Genomic DNA, 21965 nt, shown 5'->3' on the forward strand with positions numbered 1-21965 from the left:
CCCGCATGCCCGCATGCCGCCCAGGGTGAGGTGCGGAACAACACTGCATAATCATCCTGGCTGGCTGGCTAGCTGGCTGCCTCGGCGCGCGTGGGGAGGTCGGGTAGTTAGCTGCTGGGAGCTCGCTCCGTGAATAGCAGCAGCAGGAGAAGCAGCAGCAGGAGAAGCAGCAGCAACGGCAATACGGGTTTGTTGGCGAGGCGGTGCGCGTGTCGGGTGCTTACTGTATCCCGTACAGTGCTTGTTGCTCTGCAGCCCTATCCATCTTCACGGTACTGTACATACTAACTTACCTGTGGTGTTGGTCGCCAAGTGTGTCGCTGACTACGATCCCCAATTGTCGCAAGACAGCGAAGCTCGGCTCCAGTCTTATGCAGAATTGCTTTTTTGTCTTCCTCCTCCATCGATGCCCGTGACAGCAAGAAGACCCAGAGGTCGTGGCACGCAGGGCCCCGCGCAGCAGAGCCTGCTGCTGATCGCTCCTGCTGCGGATGAATGCAGGAATCCCGGCTCAACTGGGTCGGTCAGTCTCCATGTCGTCCCCCCTGCCTTTCTCTCTTACTCTCCCTCTATCGCTCCATCTCTCCGGCAATACTACTCTGCTCTGCGGTACAGAGCAGGTACATTAGCTGCTTCCATACCTAGTACAACGGTGAATGCAAAACGGAAACCTCGTCCGAAACGGGTTCAAACACAGGGAGCAGAGCGGCACCGACGGCACCCGTGCCTCGGTGTTCGGCCTGGGATTCCCGCCTTCCCCTCCCCGGTCCTTCTACGCTGCTTGCTCACTACTTTCTCACACTCCGGCAACGATAGCGTTGTATTGTAATGACAAGCTCGCCATGCGCGGTATTGATGCTCATCCTGCTGCGTATGCTAACTACCCGCTTCGCACCCTGTGAGTTGAGGGCAAGCATTCGGCAGTTGGAGCTGCTGCAAATCGCGTTCCATCGGCCGCCAGGTCCCCCCTCGCCAAGACAAGTGGCGCGTGGGAAACAGGCAGTGGGATTCAATGAGGAGCCTCACTCATTCAATGACAGCAGGCCGGGCGACCATCCTCGCTGCTCCTCCTCGGTCTTTAGCCGTCGCGCCCTGCGCCTGGATGACCGACAGACCAGACAGGGTGGTGGGGGAGAAGCTGCTCCGACAGGCGAGACACGGCAAACGAGAGACACTCATACCAAAATACGATGATGTCCTGCTCGCTGACGTCTCGCCTAATCTATGATGTACGTATCCGTAGATTTGAGCCGCCCAGTCGTCGTGATGATATTCCTCCGAGAAGAGCTTCCATCTTGTGCGGCCGCGTCAAACCGTTCAAGCAGAGTCGCACATGTCGACGACAGGACCAAAAAAAGTCTCCGTATCATCTCCCGGGCGGGCTGACGGTCATCATCTCGGCCGCGGCTGCAGCTACAGCGGGCCCTCCCCGGCGAGATCGTCAGCCAGCCCGTCTCCCGCGGCCGCTCGTCTTGTCCGCATCGAGCAGCCTGTTCCGCTGGCACAGGCAGCGTTCGTCCCTGTCGTCGTCCACGTCCACGTCCACGAGGGTCAAACGGGCGGTCCAGGGATGCCCGGCCGGGGTCCCGCAAACGTCGTGGGAGCCCTGCCGCCACCACCACCACCACGGAGGCTTGCACGGCTCCACCACCACCATCACCGCGGCCGTCCGTTTTTTTTTTGTTGTGTTCATTCGTGGAGTCGAGGAGCAGCAGCCGGCAGCGTAGCGCAGCGCAGGATGACCCTGGACCCTGGCGAGACAAAGTGGACTGCGGCTTCCCTTTCTGTGGTTCCCGAACGGAGCTGCTGTGGATGATGTGCTCGCCGGTTTGAGAAGCGCGTTGGGGGCCGCCGAGTCATGCGGGAACCGTTGCCAGCTCCCTGCCGGTTATCCTGAGGATCGTAACCTGTTCGCGCTCGACCGCTGGGCTATCCTCGCCTCCACGGCGCAGGACGACGGGCTGACACGAACGCCGCTCATCAACGAAACCGCCAGCGCCAGCGGCAGCTGTCTATGCTTCCCCGCACCCCCAGCTCGCCCCGTCGTCTTGGCCGACGTGAATGCCGTCCTGTTCTTCCGTGTGTGGTCCGCTGCGACGAGCTCCCACATCGCCGATAGTACAATGGCCCTCTCACACCCCCGGTTGCTTTGTCCGCAGGCTAGAACTACTACTGCAGCCTTCCCCCTTCCCCCCCGGTGAATGGTGAGAGCCACATCGCGCCTCCCATCCTGCAGGCCGAGGGCACAGCTAACTAGCCCGGCCTTGGCGTGGGATTGGCACAAGAATCAATCGGACATGCATCTCGGCTCTTGCGGCGGCCATCCCACGCGCACCACAACCACCCCCGTCCGTCCGCCCGTCCGTCGGGGCAGAGTTGCGGCGAAGGCTTGAAACCCGGCAGCGTGCCAGCGTCCCAGCGCCGGAGCTAACTAAGTGACCATCTGCACGCCCCGGTGGCGCCGCCGCCGCCCGCCACCACCACCACCACGAGGGCTTCTGATCCTTTCCCGATCGCTAGCCATCTGCGACTCTTATTGCATCATCGTGTTGCTTCGCGCTGCTTTCGTCGAGGGCGCCGCCAGCTCGGAAGTTGGACCTTCCATTGTAGTAGTACTATAGCAATGGTGACGAGACGTGACCCGACACAGTGGTCGAGCAAGCACGCATAGCACCGACCGCTCGGACTGCGCAAATGCGGTGGCCCGGTTAAGGGTCTTGGCGAATGTAGGTGCGGCGCTGGTTGTCTTGCTCTTCCATGTGCCGCCGCTGACGATCCCAGGCGCCCATGCCTCGCCATCAAATGGAATGCCCCAAACCTCACCCGTATACTTTGAACACTGCCCATGCTTTCGAGCCGGCAAGAGCTACCTTGTCCAAATCCTAGATATGTCACTGGTAGTAGATGTATCTCATGTGTGCCTGCGCACGCACGAATGTCGCAAAATGCACCGCTCGCAGAGCAAGGCACCGTCACGTCGTCAGCCAAATGCCCTGTCCCTTCTCCAGACTTTCTACCCCAGAACACGACTTCCACGCGGGCCCCCTTCCTCCCCCAGGATCCCCAGTCTCACGTAAACGACGGGGCCAAGCAGCATTCCTTCTAGACCGTCAACCCTTCACACCCCATCCAACCCTTTCCCATTATGCTTGTTTCCCCGGACCCGATCTCGCGTACCTCGCCTCGCCTGGCGTGCTGTGGGGAGCAGTAGCACTGTACGTCGGCTACGTTCGGCGCCCGGACGACGGGAAGCTGGGCTGTATAAGTGGGCACACCGGGCGCCACTCCGCGGACGGGCTGGCTGGATCGACTGGCCCTGAGCGGCGAGCCAAGGAAAAGGGAACTCCAGAAGAATGTTGGCGGATAACGCCTCTGTTCCACACCTCGTTCCATATGGCGTCCGTGGCGGCGTCGTGCTGGCTGGTCCGGCCTGGGTCTGGGCATGACATCGGCCCATGCTGGTTCGGCAGTAAGTTGCGGCTGGGGCCTCCTTCCATCGACTAAGCCACGAGTACGTATGTCTGTGCTCTGGGAAGCAACTTTGACGGGTGCTCGACTGCACGCCTTTGGCCCAGAGTGTTCATGAATCGACGACGATCCGTCCAAGCAAGGACTGGTCTGATTCGGCTAAGTCAACCCAATCTACGCACAAACCCCAAAGCCCGGCACTGAGGGCCTTGGGGTGCATCCTCCACGCGGCGCTCGGTCGTGAGGACAAGCTCCGGGGCACTTTGGATGGCATGTCAGGCGACACCCCTGACTCGCCTCTCTATATCATCCGTATGGCACCTCTGGGTGTGGTGTACGTCGAGTATGGTACAAACTACGAAGTATCTGGACGCTTTATTCAGCCGCTGCACTGGCCCCAGATCTCGGTCCCGTCATTAATCTTGCTCCGGCGCGATCGGGCTGAATGAGGCTCCTTTGTCGTTCGAATGCTCGATCCGAAACGGGAAGACCGTGGCCGCACCGAATGACAAGGGGACCGAGATCTCGGTTCAAGGCCGTTAAGCGAGCGGCCTTGAAACATCTCGGAAATAATCACACAATGTGAGGAGGGACACCATCTGGCTCGCCTGGGCCTTGTCTGACGAAAAATGGCCCCGGAAGTGACACAGTTCATCTCGGCGCCCCCGTCCGAAGAGCTCATCTCGTCCCGTATCCCTGTCTCAAACTCTCTTTTCTTCCGCTGCCCGCTCGGCCCTGCCTTTTGTGTGCTTTGACAACTTTGACAGCTTCTTGACGTGCCCGTTAATTCCACCCAAACCCCCCTGGTCTCTCTCTCTGTGCCTCGCGGCCTGGGCGCACGTCCACACGCGTCACCTCGGACAGCTGCTGCTGGGAAGTCCGTCCCGGACGGGCGTAAGAGGGTGTGCTCGAGTGGAGCCCGTCCCTGCTCGAAGGTCTCCCCTTCCATGGTCGCCGAGCGCTGCTACCGATGGTGGCGTCCGGGGAACGTGCCTGGTGATTCGCCCCGGCGCCGCGCTGTGTGCGCCCCGGATTTAGGCAAAAAAGATGGACCGCTGGTGTTGCCCGTCCGTCACCCCTTGCTCCGGGCGAGCGGCTCTGCCGGTGACGATGGGGCTTTTTGTTTCTTTCTGTTCTGGATGCGATGGGGGCGGCGGTGGTGGTGCCAGTCGCAGCAGCCGATTGCAAATCAGAAGAGCACGACGACATGGCGCAAGGGGGCCGGCGTCGCGTCCAGGACCTGGATTCCGCGAATCGGTGCACCACTGCGGAATCGGGCCTCGCCCGTGGACTGAAACCAAGGTGAGAGGACGGGCTGCCTGGTGTTGACATGGCAAGCTCTGCGAAATGAAGGCCTCTTGACCTGGTTGTCAACGTTTGTTTCCGTTGCTCCGTGGCGAAGCTTTCGAGGAGAGTACGGTCGATTCACCAACGTGTAAACGAATGTTGTGCCGCTGCAAGCCGGCAGGCTCTGAACAAAGTCACGAGGGACAAAGACAAAGACGCGTTGTATCGCGGCCCGCCATTGTACGACGGTAATCGCTCTCAGGCGCCAAGTGCTGCGTGCGGATATGCGGCACCATTTGATGCCGGTGTATTTGCAGTGGCAGCAGCTCCCGCGCCCCTTGGGATGGTATGGCTGGCAATCTCTATCCTCGGACAAAGTAAAGTCACCTCGTAATTCGTACATACAGTCGTGGGCGTTCGCGCGCGCCGCAGTGGTCCTCCCTGTTCTCCCCAGCCCAGGATCTGACACTCGCACGACATGGCCGCGCGGGTGCTGCCCTGGTGACTGGGCTCGCCCTGCCTTGCCATGCCTCGCCTTCCGCGTGGTGAGATTGAACCACCGTATGTACTTCGTAAGAGTGTCTCGGTGATTTGTCTGCAGGCCGTCCGCCCTGTTCCGAGTTTCTCACGGCACACCCGACGTGTAAGCTGCCGCTCTCCTGCTACTTCGTAACCCCCCGGTAAAACATCACAGGCTGACCCGGAGCAGCGGGCCGACGGTTCGAGGCTGCTTTGCGCTCGGCAGCTCACATCATGCATACGAATTGTGACTTGGTTACAACGAATTACCGCTCCAGCTCGGTGTATAATTCGTCTTCTCGTCGATTTTTGCCGGCCTCACGCGCGTCTCACGCGTACAAGTGTCAGCCAAGCAAGAAGGCAACAGCATAGCCATGGCGAATGAGGGCATTCATCATCCTTTGTGTCCCCTTTCTGACCTCAAACCCCAGTCCAGGATGCTCCCCACGCCCACTGCTACACTGCATGCGAACGAACATGGCAAGCCAGGCCAGGTCAGACCGGGCCCTCCTTGTCATATTATTCCCTGGCACCATGCGTGCGACTCGTGGCGCTCTCCATACTGCGTCCCTCGTACGACGCAACATACTGATTCGTACAAAGCACAAAGTGCGCGGCTCTCGCGGCCGATGCGAGGACAAAGTAATTGCGGCTCCTGGTCCTTTGTGACCGATCCATCCGGGTGAATGGAGCCTGGCCCCATCACGGCCCCCTGAACCTCACCCTCCAGAGAACCCTCGTCCATGTCAGACTCTCCCCACGGGCTTGTCCTCCCTACCGTGGGTTCATTGCCCCGGCCAGCTTCGAATCGGCACGCACGCCCCAATCCTTGCACCGAGGTTGTTCTGGGCCTGCCTCATTTCCACGTGCGTCGCTCACTGTCTGCCCGCGCCCTGGCCCCTGAGCCCCCAACATGAAGCCTTGCCTCTCAAGATCCTACATCAGCTACACAAGACGAGGCCGACATCTGGGGTCGCGAGCTGATCGTGGCCTACCATTTCCCCCACGATCCTAGACAGGAACCTGAGCAGCGCGAGGACACGCACCCTCACTACTTTGTACAAAGAATCACCAATTCGACCCCTGCTCGACCTTCTCATTTCGACAGACCCCATCCCGTCGTCCCAATCCGGCCACCAATGCTGCATACGTCGCAACGTCGCCTCACCCTTGTACCGCCTCCTTCATCGCCATCGAAACCCAGCCCCCGTCGCTACGAAATACAATACCACCTGCCGGCAGATGCTTCATGACCAGGCCGCGTGCGCTGTAGACATTGGCAGCGCCCGTAACTGCGCCGAGGAGGCTGTTAAGCGAGCGTGGCGTTCCCCCTATCGGCTGCGGTGCGACGTCACCGTGGAAGTCCTCGTCTCGAGATATGACTGATGAGACCGTCATTCCTACTTCGTCCCAGAGCCATGCGCCATCCGCGGCTGCATACCGGGAATAAATACTTCGTACGACGTCGCATTGTTTCAGAGCAAAGTGCAGGCCGGTGTACCAGCGCTTGGGCAAACTCCGTGTCCATGGCCGGCATCGACTTCGCGATACGTCCACGTGCCCCTTCGTATAAACGCGCGGAAATCTCGTGCATTACACATTCGAGCCCGACGGCGTTGAAACAAGTGCACTTGCCAATCCCTGGGAGGAGTATATCATTCTTCATTCGCAGGCTATCACTGACTCTTGAGAAACCCCCTGAGATATTCACGGCTTCCAGCAGAAGGCCCAAACAATCCACACAAAGCAAAGCCAGCGAATGACAACCATCGATAAGATCTTGACACGGACCAAAGTGCTTGCCCTGATACCTTGACTTGTGACTCTAAGATTATAGAAGCACTTCCATGAACATATCGTGTCCGCCGCACGGACGCGCAAAAGCCGTGCGCCGCATCTGCCGGGCACACAGAATCCTAGCTAGTGCGGCTCTCCGGCACTTGCATCTAAAGCAGAGGTCTATAAGTTTCGGCAGAGGTTTCTGCAGAGTTTTGTGTGATTAACGTTTCGGGTGGCTCGTATGCCGCTGGTGTGGACTCCGAAGTTGATGGCGCTGGTTCCGACGTTGCTGGCGGAGTCGAACAGGATTTCTCTGCAGGTGTATTTCCTGATGCTGGTCCAGAGGCATCGGAGCATGTAAAGACAGAGATTGCCCAATCTCCGCCGCAGAACTGGCCGCCTGCCCCTTGGCATGGACTGCCACAGGAAGAGTCAGGTAGTCTAACAGCGTCATCGCGAATGCTCGATCCACACCAGCATTCCTTGCCGCATTCTGTGCCAGCAAACGTGTAGCCTCTCGACTTGCAATGGTCAATGCAAGTGGAGTTCGACATGTCTCCCCGTAGGTAATCCAGAGGCTTCGAGCCAGCCAGCGTACGGTTGATGGCATCGTGGAAACACCCGACGTATTGCCAGCTTTGGAGTGAATTCGATGCTGGAGGGGCAGTGTCTGATGCTGGCGTGAGCAAGCTGCTTGGTGTCGTGACTGCTCCTGCCGACGAGGCTGTTCCAGCTGGTAGCGGCAGAGTTGGCGAAGCTGGGATGTCCTGGGCGCAAAACCACCTAGACTTGCAGTGATAACAGGGCCATCCTAGTCCGCAGGGAACAGGTTGGGCGGGGGTCTCCTGTGGAGGGCAAAACCATCCATTGAGGCAATCGGAGCAATGAAATCCGCGCTCGGGGCACGGCCCAATTTGTTTCGGGTCGCTTGGTGTTGCGGTCGAGCACGACGGCGATGGTGAGCATTGACGGCAGGGGCAGTCGTTGCAAGAAGGACATGTCGGGCACGGCAAGACTGGCGGGCAGCCTGACGAACTGGGAGATGCCGTGGCTATTGCTTGGCCCGTCAGCTAATGCTAGCTGAAGCGTAGTTGCACATACCTAAAATAGTAGATTCTTCGCAAGAAGCAGTGTCTTGGGCTGCGGTAGTCTGCGGTTGTCCGGGTCCGTATGGAGGGAGGCTTGACGTTGGGAGTGCCGTTGATTCAGTCGGCAGCGGGATGGAGATTGAATAATCCACAAGAGGACTGCCGACTGCAAGCGCAATCCAGGATAACGGATCGGATGTGGCTGCGCCGGGAGCAGTTGACATCGCATTCAGCGTGACGACGTTGCCGGCGGGAACTCCACGAGAAGTATCCGCGCAAGGCACAACCGACTCCTCCGTGACGCCTTCGACCGCGGCCTTGATAATGCATATCAGGTCATTGGCACAGCGAGAGGCGGAACGGACAATTACGTCAATCGAGTCCGTCACGGCTTGGAGTCGAGCATCCATGGGATACGTCGTGGTTCGCGCAATCTGGTTGATGATGGCGATTCCATTTTGGACAACGTCTTGACAAACGGCAGTGGCATTGATGTCGTCTCGTAAAGGGCTGTCGTCAATATGCTGATCAAGGAGGCTTGATACTGCAGGAATGACCAACGGCAGGACTTGTTCCAGCTTGGTAGACGTTTGGCTCGCCACCTCAAGCAGCACCTTGTCAACTGTAGAAGTGCCGATTGATAACGCGCTGAGCACGGAACTGACAAGCTTAGCTGTGGCGTTGACATCAACGACCGCGAAATGAGCTACCACCCCGGAGACAGGGCTCAGAATCGGAAAGATTTCTGCGCCCAGATCAGGCTGGCCAGACCGCTTTGCTAGGCGAGGCCCCGAGCCATAGGAAACAAACGTGTTGGGCTGCGAAAGGGGGAATGATTGTGAACTCGAAGTGGCCGCGAAGGGAGTCGCCGGCGCGAGGGACCCGGTGAATCTGAACAGAGTCTGCGCTTGAGTGCTGGTCTCAGTCACCGAGGCAGAGATGTTGATGGCTTTTGCCAGTGCATCCTTGAGAAGAGTAAGAAGGACCTCCGACGGGGACTGGCTCGCCTCAGTCTCAGTAGCATCATCCAATCTCGTACCCGGAGATCCGACTGAGAGGTTCAAGGGGGGACTCAAGGTGCTTTCAGAACCGAACAAAGCGGAAGACAGCTCGGGCAAGACCGTCGGCTGAGCGGGTTGCTGGTCCATCGCAGCTATCGTTAACTGATTTGGCCCAATGGCAGTGTTCACTTTTGATGATGGCCCTGACTTCTATGAACTTGTTAGTCGGAAATTCGAGGATGCAGACAATTGGACTCACCTCATCAAGACGGATGGGAACCATGTCCCCAGGCTGGAAAAGCGCTTTGAAAGGATCACGTTTCTCTAGCAGCAGTGCCGTGTTCACCGTCAAGGAAACGGAGCAAAGGACCAAGACCGTAAGAAGGAAGACGCCGCAAAAGGCCAGGATTCGGCCTCGAGCAAGCCTGGAGACGGGCCACGGCCAGACCGCCACGGTGGTTTTGGGCGTGTGTGCCATATTGATGGGGCCCAAGTGCTGGTGATTGTGCGAGTAAGATGCGTTCCAAGAGAGCGTCCCAAAATTGGTTCCAAAAAGAGGTCCAAAGTCGATTCGGTCAGGTCGCAGACAGCGGATGCGATGGAGAATGGAAGTATGAGGAGAATCAAGGTCAGGTCGGCCATCCGCCACGCACCTTGTAGTTTTCCTCTCTCGGCGTTCCTTCTTGTCCAGTTGCAGTCGCTCGCGCCTACCTATCTCGTTTCCCTCTCAGCGGTGGTGCAGCCATGGGGATGTGACTGCCTGATTTCAGCGCCGGCATCTGCGTGTGAACCAACACTCGAGTGCTCAAGTTTGTCGTCATCGATGATTCGGCGAGCAGAACAGACCTGGGCGGACCGCGCTACTCGTGGTTGCCGACCCTTTCAGCATCCAAAGCAGCGTTTGCATTGAGCTGCACTCGATGCCATTGACAGTATCTATGAGCTCGCATAGACCCGGCAAAGTAGCGAACGCACCGCATCTCGAACTGGATATCGAACCGTCTAACTCTAGTTGGGCCATCTAAGCGGCGTCTTCTTTCCCCCATCGCGCAGTCTCGTCTCCTTCTTTCCACTCGCGCTCCACATACCCGAGCTCGCGCTTGACCTTTTCTACTACTTCTTTATCTCCTGTGTTCTTTCCAATGTTGTCGCTGCTTCTCGTCAGCAATACCGCTTACAAGAATGCCTGAGCGTGCTTGATATGCTGGGGGGAGGACTGACCTGATCTTGATGGCTGGCCGGCCCGCAGCCGAGCTCAACTTTATGACGATATTCAGAGGAACCGACTTGGTTCCGGTAGATAGGTGAACAAAATCGTTGGTCAGATACGTTCCGACACCAAAGGTAGGCTGGAAGCCGTATTCGTCCGACACCTGCTTGTACTCGAGACAGCGCTCAATGTTGAGCGAGTCAGAAAAGACAATGACCTTTTTGTCCTTGACGCCCTGCGAGTCGTAGTACTCGCGCATCATCTTGACGTACTCGGCTGGGTCTCCGGAGTCTTGTCGGACACCGGTGAAGAGCTCAGCGTACGTCTTCATACTGCCGTCAGGTCTCTGGAAAGCATCTGCAGATACCCCACCCTCGACGGGGCGGATGGGCTGACTGAAGGCGTGCAGAAACTCCCGTGTACCGAACGTGTCCGTGAGCGCGATGGCCAGGTTCGATCCGAAGCAGCTGACCCAGTGACGCAGCGCCTCCTCAGTTGCGTTCTTGTAGTCGCCGATGATGGCGGCCGTCCCCATGAACCACTCGTGAGCTACGGTGCCGACGGGTGGGATGCCGAAGCGCATGGCCAGATGCACGTTACTGGTGCCGGAGAGCTTGCCATGGAAGCCCTTGGCGGCAGCCTCCTTGGACGCCTTGACAAGGCCGCGAAAGACGAGGGCCTGGGTGTGGTAGTCGCGCCGCCGCCGCGTGCCAAACTCGGAAGTGATGCAGCCAGCCTCCAGAAGCTTCAGGCCCTTTGCGAACGCCTGCTCCTCCTGTCCGTCGTAACTCCAGTCTGTGTCCATGAAGCGGAAGTAGGCCTCTGACGTGAGCGCCAAGATGGGAATTTCGTAGAGAATGGTGTCGGACCATGTGCCCCGGATCCTGATGTCGATGTCGCCAATGTCAGAGTCGGCCCCAGTGTCCTCGCCGAGAGGGGCAAACGTGACGGCGACCTGGTCGCGCGGTCTCAGTCGAAACTCCTTCAGATACTCGAGGTAGTCGGGCGTGAGGTAGGGGCAGTGCGTCTTGAGGAATAGGTACTCGTCGTTGAGCAGCGAAATATTGCCGAGCTCTGGCGCGTGGGGTCAGGAGCGAAAACAAAGAGATGGATTCAAGGCACTCACTTCTGATTTGCTCGTCAAGCCATTTGAAGCCAGCCCGAGACAGCCTTTTGTCGGGCGTCCGGTTGGTGAAGGCGTAGGTCACCTCGATATTCTTGAAAAACTTGAAGACGGCGCATTGCATCGTCAACTTGTACAAGTCGGTGTCGAGGAAGGAGATGACCCCCTCCGGGAAGGGCGACGAGCTGTTGAAGTCCATTGCGGCGGGTCGGCGATGCGCATCCGCGGCAATTCTTGGCAGTCTTCTGCAGCGGTCCGCTAATGTCCAGCTCTCGTGCCGTTGGCTGGCGAGTTGTGCATCGAGAGGCAGCTGCAGCCGTGGCCCAAGCACCCGGGTGTTGTGCAGAAGTGTGCGCTGCGGCAGGGTTCGTGGGTGCCTTGACTGGGGGAGGCGGGAGGCGGGGCTTTGCGCTCGTTCGCGGTCGAGAACTGGAAGAAGCACAGGGTCGTGTCGGGTAGCAGAGCGACGAGTATCGTGCGAGGTTGCGCTGCAGTCGGGTCGTGTGCGAGGAAGACGTGAAGCGAATGTTCGGCGGACGTGCTCGGCGTTAGCACCGTTGGTACGAAGTCGAAGCACGTTAGTGCTGGAGGCGGAATGGAGGGCCAAGCCCCTCCTCAGAGGCTTGCTGCGCTGCGACGACAAGCCCAGGACAGTCCCCCGGGCCGTCGTTGACGCTACCTATCGATGCCCCGCCAGAGGCAGCTGGAAGCCGCTGAAGGTGGCCCGATTCCTAGAAGGCGACGCAAGGGAAGGGCGCCGGCGGGGCTTCCAAGGCGGGCTCCGGTCCAGCAGCGCCCAGAAAAAACCTGGAATGCCCACAGGTGTCTACAGCAGGTAGCGTAGCGGGCAACAGCACCACAGGGCACCGCAGACTTCGGGCGCGCTCAGCAGGCAGGACAGTACGTACTGGTGGGGTGGAGGGGTATCTGCGCATTGACCACACCTTAATTCGTGAGCGCCAGCGGGCGGCAGAAAAAAAAACTCTGGGACGAGGCTGGACTTTTTTTCCTCCATGCTCAGAAGGCGGTCCGCGACAATACCACCCCTTCAGCCACGCCGTCTTGCAGCGTTCCGGGCACATCAGCGCCCATTCCGTACGTCGCCTGCGTGAGCTTGCGCCGTCGCGGTGATAGAAGACCAAGCGAACCCCGACGATCGCATCACCAACGCGGCAACCATGGACGTTCACCGCTGCCGCTTCGTCCCCTACCAGCCGTCCGCTATCAACGCGGTCGCCTTCTCCCATCCCAAGACGAGAACCGCAAAGCGCAGCACTGTCGCGAGGCTGGCGATTGGCCGTGCCAACGGCGATATCGAGATATGGAACCCCGGCAACGGCACCTGGCACCAGGAGCAGGTTATTCGGGGTGGCAAGGGCCGCAGCATTGACGGCCTCGTCTGGGTCAACGAGCCCGACCAGGACTTGGGCGATGGCCGCGTCGTGATTGGAAAGTCGCGCCTCTTCAGCATCGGCTACACCTCCACCGTCACCGAATGGGACCTGGAAACGGGCAAGCCCAAGCGCCATGCGAGCGGCCAGCACGGTGATATCTGGTGTCTCGCGGCACAGCCTTCCAGCTCGACCGATGGGCCCAGCTCCGAAGTACAGAACTCGAACAAGCTTGTGGCCGGCACCATCGACGGTGAGCTGGTCATGTACTCGCTTGAGGACGACGACTTGCGTTTCCAGCGAGTCCTGGTCAAGTCTCCGACCAAGAAGGCCCAGATGGTCAGCATGACCTTCCAGTCGCGCAAGGTGGTCATTGTCGGCTGCTCCGACAGCACGATTCGAGCCTACGACATGGCCAAGGGCCACCTCCTCCGACGAATGACGCTCGGTTCCGACCTGGTCGGCGGCGCCAAAGACATCATCGTCTGGTCTGTCAAGTGCCTGCCTAACGGCAACATTGTCTCCGGCGATTCCACAGGACAGATCTGCATCTGGGACGGCAAGACGTACACACAGGCCCAGCGCATCCAAAGTCACAAACAGGACGTCTTGAGCCTCGCCACCAGCGCGGACGGCACCGCCATTATGAGCGGTGGTATGGACAGGAGGACCTTTCTCTACAAGCAGGCCTCTGGCGCCGGCCAGCGTTGGGGCAAGGTCTGGGGCCGGCGGTATCACGACCACGATGTGAAGGCCATGGCATCGTTCGAAAACGGCAACGTCAGTGTCGTGGTTTCAGGAGGTGAGATAGATTTGCTCCAGGCTCACATTCTGTTTGTACTGACTTCAGCCAGGTCCCGATGCCAACCTCATGGTTGTGCCCCTAAAGGAAATGGGCCGCGAGAATCACAGGATGATGAGCAATCTGCCGCAACAACCGCCGCTCGCAAGCGCCGCCAACGCTAGGTTCATGGTCAGCTGGTGGGACCGGGAGATTCACATCTGGAGTCTGAGGAAACCCGCCACCGAGCTGTTTGAGTCGGGCACCGACGACGTCGACATCAACCAGAACCGCAAGCTTCTCAAGACCATTGTTGTCAAGGGTGATTGCAACATCACTTCTGCGGCATTGAACCAAGATGGAACCCTCCTTGTCGTCTCTACACCCATCGATGTCAAGGCGTTCCGTCTCGAGCATCAGGACCCGACCAAACCTTCGGATGTCAAAATACACTCTCTTGAGCTTCCACAGAAGCTTACGCGTCTCGGGGCCACGCAAGTCAAGCTGTCTCCCGATGGGAAATGGGTCTTGCTGGTCCAGGAGGGGTCGCGCGTTCTGATGGCCCGGATTACCCTCAACGCGAACAAAGAGGGTGTGCCCGCCGCCGGCATCAAAGTCCAGCGACTCGCCCGGCTGCGTCGCCATGTACCAAAATACATCATGAACGGCGGCTTGGGCGGCTACGACCGGAGCGTTACGCAAGCGGCTTTCAGCGCAGACTCCAAGATGGTCGCGGTCGCCGACCTGGCTGGCTACATGGACACTTGGATCCTGCGCGGCCACGAGGAGAGCCTACGAAATGGCCAAGCCGTCGACGGTGCCGATGACGCGGCTTCGTCGTCGGACAGCGACTCATCTGACGACGAGGCCGACGCTATTGATGTCGGTGAGCAGTGGATTCGCAACCCGAACGCCAAACAGCTGCCCAAGTTGCCCTCCGCTCCCGTTGTCCTGTCCTTCACGGACGACGTACCCGGGTCCGGAGACGCCTCGAGTGACGACTATACCCTTGCTGCCATCACGTCGTCATGGAACGTTCTTGCGTTCCATCCGCGTCAAGGCGCGCTAACCCCATGGTCCCGAAGACACCCACGAAAGGCCCTTCCCGCGGCGGTACAGGATCTACTCGATCTGCCCAAAGGCATATTCTGGCAGGGGTCAAGGATGTGGGTGTACGGCGTATCATTCCTCCTCATGTTGGACATGGGCCAGGACCTCCCCATGCCCACGGCAGACGCCGACGGCTCCGCAGAGACGCAGGTGGCTCAAGGAACGAAGAGGAAGCGGGCTTCGCGGACCACCGGCGCTGGGGGCAAGATGGAGAGAGAGAACCTCGTGCCCCACAAAGTTCGGAAGCATGGAGAGGAGGAGAACTACGAAGACATCAACGTGGGGGAGACCCCAAGGGCGGAGGAGAGTGACAGCGACGACGAGATGGCTGACGCCGACGGCGAACTCGCCCAGCTTCGCAACAACGGCAGCAAGACGGTCGTCCAGTCTGACGACACGACTGATGAGCGCAAGAAGTGGTGGATCACGTACAAGTACCGCCCCATCCTGGGCGTCGTTCCCGTGAACCGCGCGGACCAACCGCTCGAGGTCGCGCTGGTGGAGAGGCCGACGTGGGATGTGGACATGCCCGACAGGTACTTTGCCGGCCACGAGTGGGAGAAGTATTGAGGAGAAGAGCAAAGTGTGCGCGCCCAGGAGGGGGGATAGCCCCTCACATCGTGGGCGTCTGGGCTGGCGTGTGTTTGACGTGGGCTGGCGAAGCGAGGGCATGGCTCGCGTGACGACGAATCGCGGAGTCGGGCTCGGTCGGACGAGGTTGCCAGCCAGCCCCTTTCGTCCCCAAGCTGTATCTAGAACTTGCCACATGCTGTAACTACGGGGCGTCACGGTGAAGGGCAGCTTCAGAATTTCTTCTTTTCAGGGTAATCACATTGTACAATCGCACGGGCTGCAGCGCTATCGTAGGGTTGAAGTGCACCCATGCCCGTCACGAGGGTCCTGATGGTGCAGCTGAGTGCGTGGTGCTTCGCAGTCAGCGGCCTAGGCGTCCGGTCACAGTCCGATGGAGGAGCCCTGCTCCGTTTCGATCACACACCGCTTGCCAGCCGATATAGCCGTGGCTAGTCGATGACCAAGTTGTGATACACAGGAACAGCCCGCGCCTCACGAGTACGACAAATGTTGAAAGCTGTCCAGTGAGCGGCATCAAGTAATCGGCGAGCTCAGACCTCATGTCCGCCACCACCCGGTGCCCCGTCCGCATTTCATCAACGACGGCGATGACGGCAACCTCGACGACGGCCCAGGGCGGGCGGACTGAAGCCGTCGCGGAATACTCCGGGCACTCACGGCGCCGTGAGAGGGCGACGTCGTCGTCGTCGTCGACTCGCAGGCGGGCCCACAGATAGCCGAGCGTACGCGGCGGTTAGTTGTGGGCGAAGGAGTGGAGGGGGGAGGAGGATGGTGCTTTACGCGCGGCCAGGTGCTGAGGAGTCACGGAGAGTCAACGGCCGGGCCGCTGGTCTATGTACGTACGTACTCGTCGAGCCTCAACGGGCTAGTCGGGGCGTACGAAGCGGTACGCTGACTGGAGTCAGGACGCGGGATGAGGGGTGTGGTGATGCCGAGGCGGTGAGTTTGGAGTGTTATCGTCGAGTTGACGTCTTGCTGGATGATGGATACGATACATACGTTGGCATGATATGCTCCATCAACAGTCTAAGCGGCAGACCCCGTAGCAAGGCGGGCAGTGACCGGAGCAAACATTGAGGAGAAAGTAAATGTGGAATATCTGGTCGAACCGAGTCATCAATATCGGAGGCAGAATGAAGACACCAGCTGGACAGATCTCCGAAGCTTGACTCCATCTCAAGGCGTCGAGTGGCGAGTTGCCGTCACGTTTGTCGACACAACGTGGCATCGGTAGCCCAATCCCTTGGCATGAAAAAGCTTTCACTAAAGATGCCCTGGGCCCGGCCCTCGCGTTGTCCCGCCTGCTCCAGACCTTTCTATATCGGAGGATCCGGGGAGGAGCTGACGAGGGACCATTGAACGTGGCAGGTCTCGTGGGCACGGACGGGCCGAATCAAGTAAGCCGTCTCATCCTCACGTTCGATACTTATCCGCCGAGCATGAGAAGCCTACTGGAACGGCATACGTTGCTTGTGGAGGGACATTGTCTTGGACGGCACGAGTGTGTGGTAGCGTAGCAGTGATTCCACGGTTATATGAGGACTTCGCCTGAAACGCTCAGCAGGCACTCGGCGAGATCAAGCCGACATTGGCGACCCGCGGGTCCTAAAGTACGCGAGACGCATAACTCGAATCAAAAAGCCAATTCCTGCTTGTTTTCACGCCCCGGTCGTCAATTTCGATGTGAAGTGGCAATTCGATGTCGTGGGTACTGTACGAATGTACGTGTACGCAGGCAGGGGGAGCAGGCCTGACCTGTGGCGGCGACAACGATGACGCGGCCCTGGTGGCACGCCCTCCCCCCCATCGCTCTCACCGGCACGCCCCCCTTCTAGCTAACTGCCCTGAGGAGAAGAGCTGGTGATTTGGCAAGCCGTGCAATTTGGGCTGTTGGGGCGCCCGCGAGGGCCGGCTGTCGGGAAGGGGTCTGGCACGACCCTTTTAATCGGAAGGCTATCTGGATGGTCAGTCCACGACGCCTTGGATGCCGAGCGCCGGGCGGGTCTGGGGGAGGCGAGACGAGGGGAACGAGGAGCTGAGGACACGATGGCAGAGACGACGACGGGAGGATGACAGCCACCAAGGGGCAGGAGGCTGAAGGGGAGTGTCCTGGAAGCCTGATAAATTTCCACCGTGCGGGTGCTCTGTGCGTGGGTTGGGCGGCTGCAAGATGACGCCTTTTGGCATGAACGTGTGCGATTTTACACTTCCATATGAAGGACTACCAACAACGACGGGAAGTGACCTAGGGGGGAGAATCACCGGGCAGATGATAGCTCAGCGTAGGGGCTCCAGTAGCTTCATGACGGGAAGTGTACAGCTCTGCAGACGAACGTACGGCGTCGGGAGACGGGTCGTCCATCCAGGAACAAGCAGCAGCCGACAGAGGAAGTGGCTGTCACGAAGTCGATGGCACGGGCGCTGTGGCTGCCCCTGGTGCGGCGCGGGAGCCAAGCCACAGCCTCGGACGGCTTCCACCTCGAAGAGGCTGAGGCTGGGCTGCGCCACCTCTCGCGCCGCAGCAGCAAGTACTTGGTTCCCGGAGCGCTGTGCTCCTGCTGCCAAGTACCTCGGGTAGGCCTCTCTCCACGGGCGCGAGAGAGGGCTCCAATGGCCGAATACGGGACTGTCTTGGGGCCATTGCGCAACGTGGTTCTGGCAATCACTCAAGACATTCAACTCGATTCTTGCGGTCCGGGTCAAAACGTTGGCAATCTCGTCATGCTCGCGGTCTGGATGTCTGTTTCTGGAAGCCCGGAGCCGCGCAACGTCGCCCACGGACCACGAGCAACCCGTTTTCAGCCACCGTCTCGCCATCTGTGGCTGATGCCGATCAGAATCTGGCAGGGCGTGCAGCTGGAGAATCTGAGGCCCCATGAAGCCCCAGAATGCATCCACTCATCCACTCTGTTGGCAGGACCTCGAGGGCCTATCAGCCAGAGACGAATGAATTGATGGGAGAGATGGACTTGGACGGACAGTGGACGGGCCCAGCAGCGGCTTGAGCAGGGCGGTGGGTTGATGGGGCACCCACCCATTGCCCCCTCTGGCCGACAGCCGCGCGGACGTGGACAACGGTGACTCGCAGCAACGAGTGGCGGCAAAATGGCCAGACGTGGTGCGCTGCGCCCTCCAGGGTCAGGCGGGTGCGTCTCCGCCGGGAGCCACAGCACAGGAGCCTGCCTCGTTCAAGGAGAAGGTGAGTGAGAATCCTGAGTTTCTCCCCTTTGGATGGTCTGGTGGTGCGCTTCCTTCCCCTCTGTCGAATGACCGGCGACCGATTTGTTACACCTGGAAATGCTCGCACCGGCTGGCCCGTTGGAGAGAAAGCATTGCCACCGCGAGCCGCGAAGGGCGACGCTGGCGGGCGGGCATGCAGCGCAGGATGAAAGAGTACGTACCTCCGTGCCTCGTCATCGCCCCTCGAGAGGCGACGACCGGGGAGGGGGGATCAAGCCTCAGCCAGCCCCAGGTACCGGTACCCGTGCCCCCATGTAAGCAGACGGACGGGTTCCCGAGTAGCCGGTACTCGCGCCGTGTAAACTGTACGGGAACGGTACCTCGCCGAATCTTCCCGGCTCGGCCGACGCGGCCTTCCAGTGTCGCTGTGGCCGACGACTCCCTCTTTGAGATGCGTATGCGCCGTACAGCGCGCGCGTCAAGGGCAAAATGGAAGCCCTTCAAGTACGTTTTGCGGTACGATAGATACGGAGTGACTTGCAGGTACAGTACCCAAGATGAAGGGCTTCGCAACCGGGTCCCACGCAACCCCGCGCGCCCGCGCCCGCGCTCTCGCACTCGCAGCGCCCGTAACCTCGCGAGGGCAGCTTGCGCAGCATCTCGGGTGGAGGACGGGAGGCAAGACAGCTTGCGCGTTGAGTGGAAACGACGCCTCACGGGACTGGCCACAGGTAGCGGTACCTCGTGGACGTCCCTTTTTTTTCCCTGCGCTCTTGCAGCCGCCCGCCCATGTCGCCCAGCTAATCCCCCCAGGATGGGGCCGCGTGCGGGCGCTGATTGGCCGCGGCGGCGCAGGCTGACGCGTAAACCGCCCAGCGCTGCGAGCGAGCGACGAACTGACGACGCTTGCTCGCACACTGACACTCGCCGGCCGCCCACCCCTGGCCCCTCTGCCTGCGGCCTCACTGGCTCGCCGCTGGGCAGGGCCGCTGGGCTCCAGGTGGGACACACACCCTCCACGCACGCACACACGCCACGGGAGCATGGGCGGCGGTGCGTACCACCACCACCACCACCGCCCGCCCGCAGCCTGCGCCTGCGCCTGGCGAGGTGCCCTGTCCCGTCGCCTGCCCGTCCGTCCAGTTCAGTCCCGCCCTGTCCTGGCAGGCCTGCCGTGGCCTGGCGAGAGAGGTGTGTGTGTGAGTGCCCGTCAGTGTCCACGCAACGCACGCACTCGCTCGCTCCCTCACCCGCAAACCCGCTGCCGCCGCCGCCGCCGCGAGGGGCTCCATCCATCTGCTGCTGTTGCTGCCGGGACCCTTTTCCCCCCAGTCCCCCCCAGCCCATCCATTCCATCCCATTCACTCACATCCCATCCATCCTCGTTCCCGGAAGCGTTGCCAACGGGGCGGCCAGCGCTCGCTTTCATCCCTCGACCACGGCGGCAATCTTGCCTGCGACGCTCTGTCGACCACGACGAATTCGCTTCGGCGACCGACGCCGACGTCAGCCGTGAAGCCTGCCTGCGAGCGACGACGCAGCAGCCCGCGCCAGGCCCCTGTGGCGACTCCAGAGGCCTACGAATCACCTGCTGACGACGCTCACTGCCTTACGACCACGACCACGCCTGCTCGGGTTCGCCATCCGTCGGGCCACGACACATACCTCGCTTGGTCAAGCGCTACGACAAAACACCATAAGCAGGCCGACTACCCCCCATCGCCCTGACCTCTTCCTCCACTGCGCCTCTTCCTCCTCACCGCGCAGCGACGCCTGCATCACCGACACGCATAGTCGCTGCCGTGCCCATCCATCGCCCGCGACGCTACCAAGTCAATCCTCGACCTCCATTCCCCGACAATGGCGGGCCGAGGCACTCCGTTCAGCCCGGAGCCGTCGTCACGGTCCGAGTATGGCGAGGAGTGGGCGCACGACCTGCGCGTCCGCTTCGAGGGCCTGTTGCGGGACAAGCGCATGAATGAGCTGCGCTCCTGCTCTCGCCATCACACTCCCGAACCTGGTCACGCCGACCTCGCCCAAAGAGCATCGAGCGCCGACCTGCGCGGCCATGCTTCGTTTAACGACTCTCGACCCGCGACCTCTCACGGATCTGCGGCGACCCCTCCCTCCTACTCGTGCATCAGACATCTGCCCAAGATCCCGACAGCCCCCGCCGCCGGCGATCGCGACTCTCAAAAGTTTCGCAACCTCCTAATCAGCTTGTCATTGACACCAACCAAGTACGAGAACCCCGGGCTGTTAGATGAGGCGCTCCAAACAATCCCTCTGGATCGCATCTATGGCGAGGCAGAGGAGGAAAGCCAGGTTCTACAGGCCGAGGCCGAGAGCATGGGCGACGGCCGCAAACCTGAGTGGGGATATCAAGATTGTGTGATTAGGGCACTTCTCCGGTAGGTTCCTCTCCCCGATGCCTCATTCGGACAGCGTCTAACAGGCTCAGATGGTTCAAGCGATCGTTCTTCACATGGGTCAACAACCCGCCATGCCCCGTGTGCCTGTCGCCAACCATTGCCCAAGGCATGACAGCCCCGACGCCAGAGGAGAGTGCATGCGGTGCTTTACGTGTCGAACTTTACCGATGCTCGGCCCAGAACTGCGGCGCATACGAACGCTTCCCCCGATACGGCGATGTCTGGAGGCTGCTGCAGACCCGTCGAGGAAGAGTCGGAGAGTGGGCCAATTGCTTCAGCATGCTGTGCCGCGCTGTCGGTGGCAGGGTCCGTTGGATATGGAACGCCGAGGACCACGTCTGGACCGAGGTGTACTCGGACCATCAGAAGCGATGGGTGCATGTCGACGCCTGCGAAGAGGCCTGGGACAACCCACGTCTGTACACAGAAGGCTGGGGAAAGAAGATGTCGTACTGTGTCGCCTTTTCGATCGACGGAGCGACTGATGTTACTCGACGATACGTCCGCAACAACGAGTCCGCCAACGAACGCAATCGATGCCCCGAGGAGGTCATGCTCTACGTCATGCAGGAGATCAAGAACATCCGGCGTGCCAACATGGGCAAGGACGAGCGTTTCCGACTTGAGAAGGAGGACCAACGGGAGGACCAGGAGCTGCGAGGCTACGTCGTCGCCTCCATCGCCCAAGCCGTCACCGACCTGGTGCCCGGCGCGTCGAGCTCCTCGGCAGGCAGCCGGTCCAACGGCACGCCCAGCCGAGATGCCAAGATGCCTGCCGAGCAGCCCAGCCGGCAGACTGGCTCGGCGGAATGGATGGCGGCGCAGCAGAATGCACGCAGCCGACAGTTCCAGCCGCCCCGCGGCCCCGACCAGCACTAAACCAGCTGCAGCCTGGAGTGCTCCCTTTTCATGATTAACACACGACTCTACACGGCCACACCACCATGACCACCGAGGACAAGGGACGACACGCATCACGTCGACCATTGCTCGCGGCACGGC

At 60.2% G+C, this 21965-nt stretch overlaps 3 protein-coding genes across 3 annotated transcripts; 2 read left to right on the forward strand and 1 right to left on the reverse strand.

Moving 5' to 3' along the window:
* Positions 1-10163: 10163 nt before the first annotated feature.
* Positions 10164-11674, reverse strand: PLICBS_004223 (nicotinate phosphoribosyltransferase; the record flags this gene model as incomplete). Its single annotated transcript, XM_018327053.2, has 3 exons — positions 10164-10293; positions 10364-11426; positions 11479-11674. The coding sequence occupies 3 exons, from the start codon at positions 11672-11674 to the stop codon at positions 10164-10166; spliced, it is 1389 nt and encodes a 462-aa protein (XP_018174515.2).
* Positions 11675-12653: 979 nt separating this feature from the next.
* PLICBS_004224 (U3 small nucleolar RNA-associated protein) lies at positions 12654-15327 on the forward strand (the record flags this gene model as incomplete). Its single annotated transcript, XM_018327052.2, has 2 exons — positions 12654-13668; positions 13721-15327. The coding sequence occupies 2 exons, from the start codon at positions 12654-12656 to the stop codon at positions 15325-15327; spliced, it is 2622 nt and encodes an 873-aa protein (XP_018174514.2).
* Positions 15328-20391: 5064 nt separating this feature from the next.
* PLICBS_004225 (peptide-N4-(N-acetyl-beta-glucosaminyl) asparagine amidase) lies at positions 20392-21842 on the forward strand (the record flags this gene model as incomplete). The annotated part of the gene is made up of 2 exons (XM_018327051.2): positions 20392-20942; positions 20993-21842. 2 exons carry the CDS (start codon positions 20392-20394, stop codon positions 21840-21842), a joined length of 1401 nt encoding a protein of 466 aa, XP_018174513.2.
* Positions 21843-21965: the final 123 nt, after the last annotated feature.

Source organism: Purpureocillium lilacinum (assembly GCF_023168085.1).
Source record: "Purpureocillium lilacinum CBS 284.36 DNA, scaffold_3, whole genome shotgun sequence".
Taxonomy (NCBI): Eukaryota; Fungi; Ascomycota; class Sordariomycetes; order Hypocreales; family Ophiocordycipitaceae; genus Purpureocillium; species Purpureocillium lilacinum.